Source organism: Mustela nigripes, chromosome 5 (assembly GCF_022355385.1).
Source record: "Mustela nigripes isolate SB6536 chromosome 5, MUSNIG.SB6536, whole genome shotgun sequence".
In the NCBI taxonomy this organism is placed as follows: domain Eukaryota; kingdom Metazoa; phylum Chordata; class Mammalia; order Carnivora; family Mustelidae; genus Mustela; species Mustela nigripes.
Window position 1 is genome coordinate 65,426,883 of NC_081561.1, and position 15,618 is coordinate 65,442,500.

At 39.0% G+C, this 15,618-nt stretch overlaps 1 protein-coding gene across 1 annotated transcript in view; it reads right to left on the reverse strand.

Annotated features, from left to right (window-relative positions):
• Window positions 1–15,618, reverse strand: part of ZFAND3 (zinc finger AN1-type containing 3) — a 335,812-nt gene that overhangs the window by 207,399 nt on the left and 112,795 nt on the right. Inside the window, exon 2 of the mRNA XM_059400549.1 lies at window positions 12,658–12,698. Within this exon, the coding sequence (XP_059256532.1) occupies window positions 12,658–12,698 (41 nt within the window). The remainder of the gene's footprint in view (window positions 1–12,657; window positions 12,699–15,618) is intronic.

The window sequence follows — 15,618 nt, forward strand, 5'->3', positions numbered from 1 at the left end:
ATGCAAACAATACTGCTGTTACCTCCTCACAGGGTCATTTACAGTAGGATCCCATCTAAACGTCCTACTTGCACTCCTAACAAAATTTAACAGCCAGCATAGATTAAAATGAACATCTAAATACATAAATCTAATCTCAGTTCCTTGCTTTAAGATTTATTTAATCTCAGGGGCGCCTGCCTGGGTGGCTCAGTGGGTTAAAGCCTCTGCCTTCAGCTCAGGTCATGATCCCAGGGTCCTGGGATCCAGCCCCGCATCGGGCTCTCTGCTCAGCGGGGTGCCTCCCCCATCCCCACCACCAACTCTGCCTGCCTCTGCCTACTTGTGATCTCTCTCTCTGTCAAATAAATAAATAAAATCTTAAGGAAAAAAAAAAAAGATTTATTTAATCTCAGTGGGGTGCCAGGTCGCTCAGTTGGTTAGTCTGCCTTCGGCTCAGGTCACGATCCCGGGGTCCTGGGAACGTGTCTGAGCTGCTTAGCAGGGAGTCTGCTTCTCCCTCACACTCTGCCCTTGGCTCATGCTCTCACTCTCTCTCAAAAAAAATAAATATAATCTTTAAAAAAAAATACTTGGGAAAATTATTTAATCCATTTGAACAGCAGTTTCCTTATGTGTAATATGGAGATACAAAATCACCAAAGTTGTGAGGATCAAATCACATAATACTGTGCAAAATGGCTTTATTAGATAAAAGGAATACAGAAATCTTACTATTACAATTACTTCATCTCAAGATTTTATTACCTTTTTGAAAACATATATATAATTGTCTGTGCCCTTTCACCATCCTATTGCACCAACAGTAATCCTTATGCTACTTCTATTTTAAGTATCCTTTTTTTAAAGCATTCCCCTTTTAATATGTACCCTTGTTATTTTTCTTCAAACCAGAAACACTGAGTTAAAGTACCTTTTTCTTCACTCTAACCAGTATTTAGCCTAAGAGTAAATTTAAGAAATTTAAAACAAACCTTTGGTAATATTAAAACTGTTAACACACAGTTAGTTCTACTTCACACACAGAACCAACTGAGCAGTGGGGCTTCTAAATGATACAGTATTTTGTATTGTTAAAAATCATATTTTATGTAGTGCGCCTGGGTGGATCGGTTGGTTAAGCGTATGCCTTTGGCTCAGGTCATGATCCCAGGGTCCTGGGATGAAGTCCTGGGCCGGGTTCCCTGCTTAGAGGGCTTGGCCCTTTCCCTCTTGCTTGTGTGCTCTTGTTTTCTCTCTCTCTCTCTCTCTCTCTGTGTGTTAAATAAATAAAATTGTATTTTTAAAAAATCATACTTTAGGCATACATTAATGGCCTGCAAATAATGCCCTATCATTTTACCACAACCCCTACTGTGGACTAAGTTTAAGTGCATGGCGGTTACAACCAGAAAGTATCAAAAATCAGCCTCACCATAACCCTCTCACTCGAAGAGTCAGATTAAGAATTACTGTTATCTGTAGCATAGTGGAGTCAAGATCAATGAAGCACAAAAATAGTCTCATGGTGCTTTCCTGAGTCTACCTAATAGTCATCAATGTTCCTGCCAAACGTAAAAGAAGTCCATAAACCTACCTATCATTTCATTTGCATAGTCTACCAATATGAACAGTGAACTCTTATGCAGCTTTGTGTATCATCAAGGCTTACTGTCTTAGTATATGAAGGGGTCAACCACATCTAACCCAAGCAGATATCAGAACCAGGAGTCTCTCCAAGCTTCTTTATACCATCAGTATAAAATCTGAGCACACACCTCTTACATGTCTATTTGTTTTAAAAATAGTTACATATTCTGCAGCGGAGTAGATGGTGTGGCCCCTCCCCAGATGCCTCACCAAAAAAAATATATATATATTATATAGCTCTCTAAAACCTGTGAATGTAATCTTATCTATTAAAAACACCTCTGCAAATGCAATTACGAGTTTCAAAATAACATCATCCTTCAAAAGTGGGGGCACTAAATCCAAAAGACAGATATGAGAGAGAAAGCCACGTGGAGATGAAGGCAGACACTGGAGTAATGTATGTACAAGCCAAGATATGCCAAGAATTGCTGGCAGGAACCAGAAGCAAGAAGCACAGAAAGGATTTCCTCATAGAGCCTCCAAAAGAAACCAAGCCTGACTGCTGACACCTTGATTCCAAACTTCTGCCATTCAGAACTGTAAGAGAATAAACTTCTGTTGTCTTAATCCACCCAGTCTGGGGTAATTTGTTATGGCAGCCCTAGGAATCTAATACCAATAAGATTATATATACATTACAGAAATCAACAATATATATATAGAGAGAGAGAGAGCATGATACAAGTATACAAGCAGATATCCTAATATTTTCTCTCTATGCAATGGTTAATCCTATGCACCATATGAAGAACACAATTTTAGACCAGGACATGGACAGAAATAAAGTCAAATGACAGAGCCAAACTATCTTAAAAATCCAATTAACTGGGGCACCTGGGTGGCTCAATCAGTTAACCATCTGCTTTTGGCTCAGGTTATGATCCTAGGGTCTTGGGATCGAGACCCAAAGTGGGCTCCCTGTTTGGTGGGGAGTCTGCTTCTCTCTCTCCCTCTGCTGTTCCCCATGCTTGTATTCTCTGTCAAATAAATAAATAAAATCTTAAAAAAAAAAAAAAGCCAAATACCCAATAACTATTAAATTCTTCCATTTCTCCTAAAATACTGACACACAGTGACAATTTTTCTACTCAAGGCCTAAAAGAAGCTACCTGTCTGCTACTTAGAGCACTGAGCATTGTGTGTCCCATTAGAAATGCAACAATTATTTTTGACATAATTTCCATGACAACATCATCTTCAACACACTGCTTCATTTATCTTGACTTACATAATAATTAACCATACAATTTAAGAATGCTTATTAGTGAGACAGCAAACTGCTATAGACTAAGAGGTCAGAAAGGGCTGCCAGAGTTCAGCTTTGCTAATCAGTTAAGGACCTGCTGCTCTTTGTCTTGCTTTCATTTGAGAGCAAGGAAGGCAAACCATGGAGAATAGGGTTTCTAACAAAGAAACAGTCTTAACATATTCAAACAAGTTTAAAAAAAAAAATAGAGAAAACTTAGGGCTGCAACTGTGGTATTAAAAGAATGATTGAGGGGTGCCTGGGTGGCTCAGTCCTTAAGCGTCTGCCTTTGGCTCAGGTCATGATTCCAGGGTCCTGGGATCAAGCCCCGAATCGGGCTCCCCAGCTCGGCAGGAAGCCTGCTTCTCCCTCTCCCAATCCTCTACTTCTGTTCCCTCTCTCGCTGTGTCTCTTTCTGTCAAATATCTGTCAAATAAAATCCTTAAAAAAAAAGAAATGATTGAAAGAAACTTCTATGTCCATCAAGAGAGAACTAGATCAACTGGAGCATAGTATAATGAAGGTGATCATGGTATAATGAAGGTAACCAAATGTTTTGGTTGATAAACCAAATATTTTATCAACCAAACATTTTGAAGGGTACAAAGAGGTGTTATTAGTTTCACGGTCATAAACGCTCTAAACTGAGACTATTCAGGGTAAATCAGGATACTGATTTTAAAACAATATTATAAACCAGGGGTGCCTGGGTGGCTCAGTGGGTTGGGGCCTCTGCCTTCGGCTCAGGTCATGATCCCAGGGTCCTGGGATCGAGCCCCACATTGGGCTCTCTGCTCAGCAGGGAGCCTGCTTCCTCCTCTCTCTGCCTGCCTCTCTGCCTACTTGTGATCTCTGTCAAATACATAAATAAAATCTTTGAAAAAAAAAAGTTGTAGCATGACTAGGGCAACATATGACTTATATATTTTTTAAAACAGAATCATATTCTGTTTATATAAGCACCCATTCATATTAAAAAGTATAAATGCAAAATTAAGAAGAGTGATTCTTTGTAAAATGGAAAAAATAATTGGGGTAGAAGAAAACTAAGAGATTTAGTTCCCTTGTAAAATATGTTCTAGAACAGGGCACTTAGGTGGCTCAGTGGGTTGAGCATCCAACTCTTGGTTTTGGCTCAGGTCATGAACTCAAGGTTGTGAGATGGAGCCCCATATTAGGCTCCCCACTCAGCAGGGAGTCTGCTTGAAATTCTCTCTCCCCATATGCCTTCCCCCGACTCATACACACTCTCTCTAAAAATAAATAAATCTTAAAAAAAAAAATAAAATATGGGGACACCTGGGTGGCTCAGTTGGTTAAGCGTCCGCCTTCGGCTCAGGTCATGAGTCCCGAATCAGGCTCCTTACTCCACAGGGAGCCCACTTCTCACTCTCCCTCTGCCTGCTGCTCCACATTTGCCCTCTTTCTCTCTCTCTGACAAATAAATAAATACAAATTTTTTTAAAAAATAAATAAAATAGGGGCGCCTGGGTGGCTCAGTTGGTTGAGCAACTGCCTTCAGCACGGTTCATGATCCCAGAGTCCCGGGATGGAGTCCCACATCAGGCTCCTAGTTCCACGGAGAGTCTGCTTCATCCCCTGACCTTCTCCCTCGCTCATGCGCTCTCTCTCTCTCTCTCAAATAACTAGATAAAATTTAAATAAATAGACAGACAGAAAAAATCTTATTAAAAAAAACAAAAAGGACAAAAAACTTAGTATTTATCAATTCTGGTTTGGCTTGTGGACGTTTATAATATTATTTTCTGTAATATCCTGAATTTAAGACACCCACACCAGATACCCACCAATGGACACACACTGGCTGAGAGATTCAATAAGCTGAACTGCCTCTTATTAACCAATGGGATCAATGCACATATTATACTTGAGAAATCTTTTTTAGATTTTGTTTTTAAGAAATCAGCATATAGGACAGTAAGCAAGTCAACAAAATCACAAAGACAGAAACACCCTATTCACATGCCTCATTTTAAGATCAGCAGCCACCTTTCTTCTGGAAAAGGTGATTTGAAAAATCAAGGTTAAGGGGCGCCTGGGTGGCTCAGTGGGTTAAGCCTCTGCCTTCAGCTCAGGTCATGATCCCAGGGTCCTGGGATCGAGCCCGCATCGGGCTCTCTGCTCAGCAGGGAGCCTGCTACCCCCACCCCCCGCCTGCCTCCCTGCCTACTTGTGATTTCCGTCTGTCAAATAAATAAATAAAATCTTAAAAAAAAAAAATCAAGGTTAAGACAAGCATTCAAATTCTATTATCTTGCCCCAACCTCACCATGTTATAAAATGGACACACTAGAGATGGTAGTTTGTTTTATACTGTTTTAGTGATGGGTACAGAGTTCCCACAACTTCTAGAAGAAAACACGCGTAACAAGAAGTGCTTAAAATATTCAGATTCACTCTGTTCCTCTTACTACAGAACCTCAAAACTCAGCTGTAACCTAAAACTCTTATTTGCTTCCAAAAGGGACTGGTATATCAAGCCATTTTTACTCTGAACTTCTAACATGGAACGGAAGCAGAAAAAAGATCAGAGTGCAACTCTAAACAGAAGAGCTACAGGTTCATGAGGAAATGTTTTAATTTACTTCCTATGAAACAGGAATTTGTTATCCTGTTCTGGAAATTACCATGAAAAACAAGTCACCTTGAAGAGAAATGTTTGCATCTTGGTTTATCTACATTCCACCCTAAACCCTGCACTGTTCTATCACTGAACTTGGATGTCAACATTTAGATTCCCAGTGCTGTAATCTATGGCCAATTCTCGTTTGCTCATTTCAAAAAGAAATTAACCACTTATGGTACATGTCTGATGTAAGAACATACTTACCTTTTAAAATATCTATAATATTATTTATAATTATATTAATAAAAGTTTAACATAGATATAAACAAAATTAATTAAAAATCCCTCCAAATCTCTCCAACTGCCAAAATTAAATTTCTCACGTACCTTCTCTTTCAGCTTTATCCCATGCAACTAGATATATATAAATTATGTTATATATGTTAGTAATGGGTATTTACCCAAACAAAACTAAAATACTACTTCAAAAAGATATATGCACCCCTATCTTTACTGCATTATTTACAATGTCAAGATATGGTAGCAACCTAAGTGTCTGGCAATAGATGAATGGATAAATAAGATGTGGTATACGTACACAATGGAATATTACTCAGCCATAGAAAAAGAACAAGATCTCACCATCTGCAACAATATGGGTAGACCTAAAGGATATTGTGCTAAGTGAAATTAAGTCAGAGTCAGGGTGCCTGGGTGGCTCAGCCAGTTAAGTATCTGCCTTTGGCTCAGGGCGGGATCCCTAATCAGTGGGGAGCCTGCTTTCCTCTCTCTCCCTAGCTTGTGCTCTCCCTCTCTGGCTCTCAAATAAATAAATAAATAAATAAATTTTAAGAAGGAAGGAAGAAAGTAGGAGGCAAGGGCCACCATTTTAACTGAGCAACCCTAGTTGAGAGCAGTCATAGCAGTGGTTGTCCCCATTTCCCCTTCCCCTTCCCTTCTCTGGTTGACTTCCCAAGCCTCCTACCTCCACAGGCCTGGTCCCAAGAAGTCCAAGAAACAAGAGAGGAGAATCCTCCAAAGGAGACTGGTGAAGAGATGCAGGACACAGAGGAGAAATAGCTATTCTTACTGAGAGCCAAGGAGGCAAAGCTAAAGGCCAAATATCCAAGCCTAAGTCAAAAGCCTGGAGATTCTGACTTCCTCATGCACAGATTCCAGAAAAGGCAACATATTTTGACTCAAGAGACTACAACACGGCCAAAGACAAGATGAAGAATAAACAATCCCAAGTACAGGACCAGACAAGAACCTGGTAATTGGTGATCACATCTCCATCTCACAGGATCCGTCACCAGCAAACTGTGGGGTAAACTGGGCCCCCTTCTCTCCCCTTCCTCACCCACTGGACTTTTATTTATCATAGGGAAGGATGGAATGAATGCCTTATTAGATCTTCTCACCATGCTAGCCAGAAATGACTGCAATTCTGCTGTGTGCTTCTGAAGAGAGATGTGGGTTGAAAAAAGGCGGAGTTCATTTCTTTGGTTAAACTGAGACTTCTACATCCTCACTGTAGCCCAGGTAGGGGTCAGAAATAAGAGACTTTGATTGGATAATGTTGCAAACATTCTTTTGTTTGCAAAAGGATAGATGTGATTAGAGAGTATCCCAAAACTGGTTAAACTAAACCTTGGGAATAATATGGCAGATTTACATCTGGAGGCTAACCTGACATACTTGGGATAAGGCAAAAAAAATTGAATGAGATCTGTTTTCTGTGCTTCTAAGTGTTTTTCTCCCTTAGGCTGCTATTGCTTATGTTTCCATTATGGCAGGTTTAGAAAATCCTCAAAAAGAAAAACTGATTTGCTTGCCTAAAACTAAATGCTCACTTAGCCTCCCTTACTCAGTGAGTATCTCTTGACAGTTTACCCTGGTTCTTAAATAACGTAAAGACTAGAGAACATTATTTACATGAAACGGGCACCTTCTCTTTCTCTTCTGGAGTGTTGCTTTTCCAAGTATCACGAGATAGTGGAAAGAGCACTGGGTTTGGAGTCAAGATATCTGGGTTCTAGTTGCACTCTATCTCAGTAGAACTGACGTGTAACCTTGGTCAAGCCTTTTAACCTCTGTGGCTGTCTATTTCCTCATCTGTAAAAGAGCTGAATATAGGTAACATTGATTCTAATTTAACAATCATATAACTGCCAGCTGGAAAAAAAAATCTATGGTATTCATTGTAAAACTAAGAAGGAAGGCTGATGGGTGAGCCTACAGATGGGAACCATTTAACAAATACATGGAGCAAGATGAAGCTGAGATTCGGGGTTTATAAATTCAGGCAAGAGGGCCTCACAAGTATCATGGTCTTAAGAAAAGGAAAGGAAGCTTAAGGAAAAAGCTTAAGAAGCTAGCTTCTATGGAAGCATCTTGCCCCCACCCACTTTCCTGGCCTTTGCTGCTAAAAAGCTATGGGCCTGAAGACACATGCTCAGTCACATTCATGTGGTAAAATCCCACATTTCAGATAGATGCCATATGTATTGTTAAGGAGACCAGAAGTAAAAGGACAAAGCCAGCCAGCCTACAGGCCTTGGTACTAAGGCAGGGCTGAAGCAAAAGTTTCTTTCTTAGGCAATGATTCACCTTTGGTGGGGGTGGGGAAGTGGTCAGGGAGAGAGAAAAGAGCATTGAGAAATCTCTGCTTTCCTAGAGCTCAGTAACATTAGTCCAATGAGATGAGGAGAAGTAGCAATAAAAAATCTGTGCACGGGTGGAGGAAAGGGGTGTTGGTGGCCAGCACCTTCAGTCCACTTATCACTAGCTTGGCCTGAATCCCACTGCTAATTAGGACAGAAGAGGACCAGAGTAGAACAGGCCGAGGGCAAGATTCTATAATCCTCTTTTGCCCTCTCAAATTCTCACAAATTCTGATACGCCAAATATTTGGCCAAATGAGAATAACCATGAACTTGCTGATGCATATGCAGGGTGACGGCAGGTGTCTATACTTTTTTCCCTGACTGGCCATTCACTTGTCAGGCTATCACTCAGACTGGATGGAGGAAAAGTTGGTGAGGAAGGAATGCAAACAGCAGAATTCCCAGATTCCCTGGCCCCCAGATTCCTTCACTGTCACCTGCATATAATTTTTCTGTTTCTTGCTCCATTTCCTCATGCTGTCTTCCTTAATCTAAAGTCCATGTGGGAAGAAGGAAATGTAGGACATCCTTGTACAGTTTCCTCAATGCCACCCATGTATTTAGATATGCCATATTATTTTATATAAATATATAACTTTGTACATGTTCTTTAAAAAACTACTGCATGATTTCACTTATTATGTGGAATCTAAAAAGCAAAATAAAGAGAAAAGCAGAAAACAGGCCATATATACAGAGAACACACTACTGGTTGCCAGAGGAAAAGGAAGTGTATGAGCAAAATAATTAAAGGAAAGTGGGACATATAAGCTTCCAGGTATGAAACAAATCACACAGATGGAAGCAATACAGTCAATGATACTGTAATACTGACAATGATACTGTATGGTGACAGATGACAGATATGGTGAGCACAGTGTAACATACAGACTTGTCGAATTACTGTGCTGCATACCTGAGACTAATGTAACATGTGTGTCAACTATACTTCAATAAAAATAAAAATTAGGTATAGTCTAATTAAAAACAAGATACCACAGATACTGCTCTGTAGTCTTGTCAATCAGCATTTAGCTGATATATTATTTTTGAAAGGGAAAATAAAGATCCCAAATAAACTAATGGCATGCTACGAGCATAAATTCTTGTTATAAATAAATTAGAAATAAATATAATTATAAATAAAATATAATATATAAATATAAATAAATATAATTATAAATAAATTTGTGTTAAAAGCATAACCTATATTATTCAGTAATAATTTATGATTTAGGTAGAGAATTTGACAGTAATGAACAAGGCTGATAATTTTCAAATTAGATACAAAGTATTCAGCAATGAGGAAAATGAAATACTCCTTGACTACTGGCCATTTCAAACACTTAAAGCCTCTCCAACGTCCATTTTGAACTAAAACAATAAATATATGACAATACTGAGAAATAACAAAAGTAAACATGAGGGGCACCTGGGTGGCTCAGAAGGTTAAGCCTCTGCCTTCAGCTCGGGTCACAATCCCAGGGTTCTGGGATTGAGCCCTGCAGTGGGCTCCCTGCTCAGCGGGAAGCCTGCTTCTCCCTCTCCCACTCCCCCTGCTTGAGTTCCCTCTCTCCCTCTGTGTCTCTGTGCCAAATAAATAAAATCTTTTTAAAAAAAAAAAGTTTTATTTTCTCTCCAAAGTATCAGAAACCAGCATCTAAGATTACTCTTTTGAGTAAGTATGTGAAAACAGAATCTTACAAAACTAAGTATCACCTAGCTCTAGAATCATGTTAGAATGTGTTTCTTATATGACATGTATCATTTTATTTATTGTAACATTCTTTACAAATAATGAGACAAAAGCACAAGTAACCATGTAACAAAAATAAACTTAACTATCTTCCAACAAATACATAAATTTTAAAAGTTACATTCAAAGTAATTTTCAGGGGTGCCTTCTGCTCAAGCCATGATCCCAGGACCAGCCCTGGGTCCACACCGGGCTCCCTGCTCAGCCTGGAGCCTGCTTCTCCCTCTGCCTCTGCCTCTGCTGCTCCCCCTGCTGGTGTGTTCTCTCTCACGCTCGTTTGCTCACTTACTCTCTCAAATAAATACTCTTTTAAAAAAAAAATTAATTTTCAGAAAATGAAATAACTACACCAGTAGCTTATAATTTAAAAAATCTTTATCTGTATTTTTCATTAACCTTCAACTCACAAGAGATCTCTCTTATACTTTAGTTCCTCTATTTTTGTCCCTTTCTGTAAATTGACGTATTAATGCATATTAAAAGTATTCCTTTTTTTTTTTTTAACTGAAGTCTAGTCGACACAAAATGTTACATTAGTTTCAGGTGTAAAACACAGGAATTAGTCAAGTCTGTATGTTATACTGTGCTCACCACAAGTGTAGCTACCATCTGTCACCATACAATGCTATTACAGTATCACTGACTACATTCCCTATGCAGTATCTTTCATCCTCATTAGTTCCTCATTTCATACCCTACAAGTACAAGGAAATGCAAAGAACACAGCTGAACTGCCTTCACAGAAATTTTTAAAATTTTGTATTTAGTCAGGGACACAAGATGGTTCTTTGAGTATTTGATGTGAGCCCCTTTACTCAAAGGTGCCTGGCTTTGTCCTAAAGCCACACTTTACTGAATTACAAGGGGAAGCTAGCTCTATATGGAGATAGTCATCAATCTAATACACATTTTGTCTCACTGCTATTTTCATCTTTACTATAAAACAAACTCTCACCAATAAGGAAGCATTTCTTCATATATGTGTAATTGTAGACATGCAGAGTAAAAAAGTACAATATGCTCACTTAATGGCAGACATACTGTTAAAAGTTGGATAAAAACCAAACTTACCAATATTTTTTTCCTTTTAAAGACCCAAAGTGTTTGACAAATTCCAAACTTTTAACAGATACAAACTGCCACCTTTCCCAACTCCCCCAATTCCCTCCCAACTATCCCCTAATTTAAGCATAAACGTAAAGGACTAAAGCCTAACTATGGTTATTTTCTTGCCCAAGTAGCATAATGAAGAGAAGGTGAAATCTAACAGAGTCTCTCCTTAACCAATCTCTAGCTATAGGCTCTCTTCTGAACCCTCTTCTCAACTAGGACTCAACCGTGACCTATAAAAACTACAGACTCAACACAAATGATTTCATCTAGGCCTCCCCCAAACATTAAATATTTAAACAAACACCAACACATTTTCTAACAACTCAAGGACCCATCCCCAGGATGACCTTAGCCCCTCTTAAAGTGCCTGCCTGAGAAAGCTCAAGGCTACCAAAGAATTAAAAGCTTTACTAGCTGTAACCTGTCTACCAAAGAATTAAAAGCTTTTCTAGCTGTAACCTGTCTACAAGCCTCTGACCACCCTATCTTAGACCATTTACTATTTGCAACTGTGAATCCTTCCTCTGTCCCTTTGAGATGCAGATGCAACTCCTAAACCTCAGGAATCCCTATCTCAAGGACATGAAAGCCATTCTTTTAAAATCTAACCATCAAGAATGGTAGGGCCTATGTTTATTTTAAAAAGTATTTAAAAAAAAAAAATGGTAGGGCCTCAGTCTCTCAGTCTCAGCAGAATAGAATCTAAACTTCCAGAACATCAGCGAGCAGACACAACCAACCTAGTCATCACTTACACTGACAAACCCTTTATAATTCTTTACTTCCCTGACTCTACTGAGCCAAGCTAGCAACTAGCTAGCTCATTCTCCATTCTACCTCATTCTCCATTTAAAATGCCCAGGTACCTCTGCACAAACTGAAGTTGTGTTCAGTTCAAAGTGAACTCTGCCCTACTGCTATACATTCCTGATCAAAATCTATCCTGCATCCAGCTTTATCTTTGACAAAATGACTAGAAAAGGAAGATTAAACATATCTCATTAAAGACTTAGTTATTTCATATGAGATCATTAGATATAAAATTCTCTTTTTTTAAATGAAGGTTTAAGTTCATGAAGGAGTCATAGTTTATGGAGTCAACCAATCAGCATTTTGAGGGGTGGAAAAGGCCCTTGACAAACATCAAGCCCAAGCCCTTCATGTTACAAATGATGACTCTAAGGTCCAAAGAGATTAAGTGATTTACCCAACATAATTTCAACAAGGGACTGGATTCTAGGGCTAATTCAACATGATTCTCTTCCTGACTCCAACATGAAAATATCCTCTCTCTTGTATTCTCATTGGTAAAAGCAATATTCACTACTAACATTTCAAGTCAAAATCAGAGATGAACATGTTGTTATCCTACTACAACACAAGTTTTTATAGTTTTACTATATGCCCACCACTGTACATTATTAAAGTCTATTGGGTGCAAGTACACAGACAATTTTATTTCACTCAGGGAAGGCTATTTCAATTGTCCTAGGGAAATATATGAAGTACTTGGTAAAGAGAACTACTTTCACATATATGCAAAGGAAACAAAACCCCATGCATAAACACAAAGGAAGGCCAAATAACTTAGATCATCTTAAAAACAATTAAAAGAAGGAAAACTAAAACAAATTAAAAACCCTTTTTCTGCACTTACCAGCAAAGCATTTGGAACAGAGATTCATAGTCTTGCTGGACCTGGGGCAAAAAAAAAAGAAAAAAAAGAAAGAAGAGCTAAAAATTCAGTATTACTCTAATGAAAACATAAAGATGTTTGAAATTAAGCAAGAAATCTCCTGGTCAGGGGATTAGCTAAAAACTAATGCTAATTAAGTCCCTAACCAACCACCCACTCCCACAAGAAAATGAAAACAAACAGAACAACAAAAACTAACACACACTTTGTTATCAGTGCATCAAACAATGCTTTATTTTTTGTGATGAGCAAAATTCAGAAATTGCATAGATCAGAATTACTCTAATATGCCCAGATGACACAGGAGTCATTTTGTCCCACAAGATTACCACATTCTCTCTGTTCACAATGGAACATATACCACAAGTGAAGGTATCACTATAAACAAGGAAAATTTTGTCTGTAAAGGAGTAAAACTTTCTACTCAGATACACCCTCATTTATCTCCCTAACATTATTTGAATTTTTATCTCATCTTCTTTCCCTTCATTCTAGTCCTATTTCAGATCCTGGTCACATTTTGACCCTGTTGTTTAAAATTCTTTCTTCAGAGGTTCCCAAACAAATTATTTTTCATGTCCTTTGATCTGTTAATAATAGCTACAATTCACTGAATACTAACTCTGATGGGCACTTAACATACATTATATTAATCTTTCCGCCATCCATGAGATGGGTATCACTTTACTGCTTTGCTTCTAAAATGCACTTTTTTAAAAAAATCACATTAAAATTTCTACAACCAGGAAACATCATACGATTGGTTACAAATGAGGACTAAATTAATGAGGAAATGTTCCTTCCACCTCCTCCTAGGTGTTATTAAATTGAAGGATCTCAGGAAATAAAAGGACAGTCTTATCTCCACTTGACAGGCAAGCAGCTTGCCCAAGGTCTTTAGCTGGGGAACTAAAGAGGAAATACATGACCTTGGCCAAATGCCATCCTTTGTTCATCCTTTGTTCATAGCATAACACAGCACCTGACACTACAAAGCAGCACAGGCACAACACAGTGGGCAATCAATAACTTGTCTATTAAGTTCTTCTCATTGCTGTTTCCCTTCTTGATCCTGTTCCAAGTGGACACGTTCCTACAGCTTTCTTCCCCAAACCTAGAATACTCTATATTGGATAAACTGACCTATTCACAGCTTAATTCCTCAGCAACTCCCTTCCCAGTATCTCAGTCTTTGCCCAGAGATACTCTTATACACATTAAGCCAACTTTCTTCTGCCCTCCCTAGTAAATTCTACCATTAATGAAAGCCTCCCTCAAAAGTATTCCCTGATGATTATGGTTGTTTTCCAATGTACTGGAATCCAAGACCTAATGGCAAGTAATTGTCACAGAGACAAAACTGGGGAGGTGGGTAGGAGGTGGGGGTCCACTATTTCTCCTTCCCCAAAAGAGATGCTATGTTAACAAGTGAATCTTTCTTTAGGACTCTGCTTAATACAAAGACATCAAAGGCAATAAGGAAATTACGAGTATTAAGATGAAAAGAAGTTATTATATTGGTAAAAATTTATTTATTACATGGCTACTCTGTGGTAAGCACACCAGATGCCTTCAACTCCATTTTAAAAAATGAGGAAAAAGAGGCTTCCAGAGGGTATATAATTTGCCAAAGATTAAAGAAAAAGTATGTGGATGAACCTGGTCTGCCAACTCCAAAGCCTGACTTCTTTTCAGCATGACAAACTAGGGCCGCTGCCCCCAATACAGAAGCTGAAGGGTACACATAAATCCTGAGTCAGCACTCTGGTAATTTAGGAATATGGTCCCACAAGCAAAGATTTAATGTACACTGATCAAGTAAGCTCCCTGAGAAAGGAAAAGCTCTCATCAGGAGGAAGCCCAATCCCTGCTCTCCTCTCCAAATATACATACAGGTAGGGAAGCAACCTTAGACTGCCAAGTATTTTAGTTCCAACTGAAAGAAAACTGAGGATAAAGGAATTTCTTTGTTTACTAGAAATCCCAGGAAAGCAAACCTCTTCCAGATGTGGTCCCTATCTTTTGTCCATGCAGTAGCACAGAGAGCAAGAGATAACTTGTTTAGCACTTTTGATGTTTCCCATTATCCTGCAGGAATCATGGAAAGTGTGCAAAGAACCAATGAGGGCAGCTCAGCACAGCAACAGTTTTATCATCTGTGTTTCACAAAGCTGGTAAGCGGGGGAAAAAAGGGAAAAAACTGCATTTTTCTCTGCATCCCCTTCTCTCCCTTTAAACAATTCTATTTTTTTATTTTTTTTTTAAAGATTTTATTTATTTATTTGACAGAGAGAGACACAGAGAGAGAGGGAACACAGGCGGGGAGGGGGTGGGACAGGCGGTGGGGGAGCAGTGGGGACTGGGAAAGGGAGAAGCAGGCTTCCCAATGGGCAGGGAGCCTGATGTGAGGCTCGATCCCAGGACTCCAGGACCAGGACCCAATCAGAAAGCAGATGCCCAATGACTGAACCACCCAAGTGCCCCAGAGAATTTTTTTTTAAGATTTTATTTATTTATTTGGAAGAGAAGAGAGCCCAAGAAGGGGGAGTGGCAGAGGGAGAAGGAGAAGCAGACTCCCCACTGAGCAAGGAGACCAACGTGGGGCTGGATCCCAGGACTCTGGGATCATGACCTGAGCCAAAGGCAGACACTCAACTGACTGGGTCACCATCCTTCCCTCCCTTAAGAGAATTTATTTAAAATATCCACTATACCTAAATCTTACTAAGTGACATCCATTCCACTTTCTGAATAAGAATTTCCCAGCAACGTTCTTATCAATCAGGTTATGAAAGAAATAATACAGCTACTGATATTATTAACCAAAACAGAGATGTATGAAATCTAAAATAAGCCAGCCTTTGGATACAGAAATAATGGCCACTAGTAATGCCAACTTGGATCACAGTTCAGCAACACAGA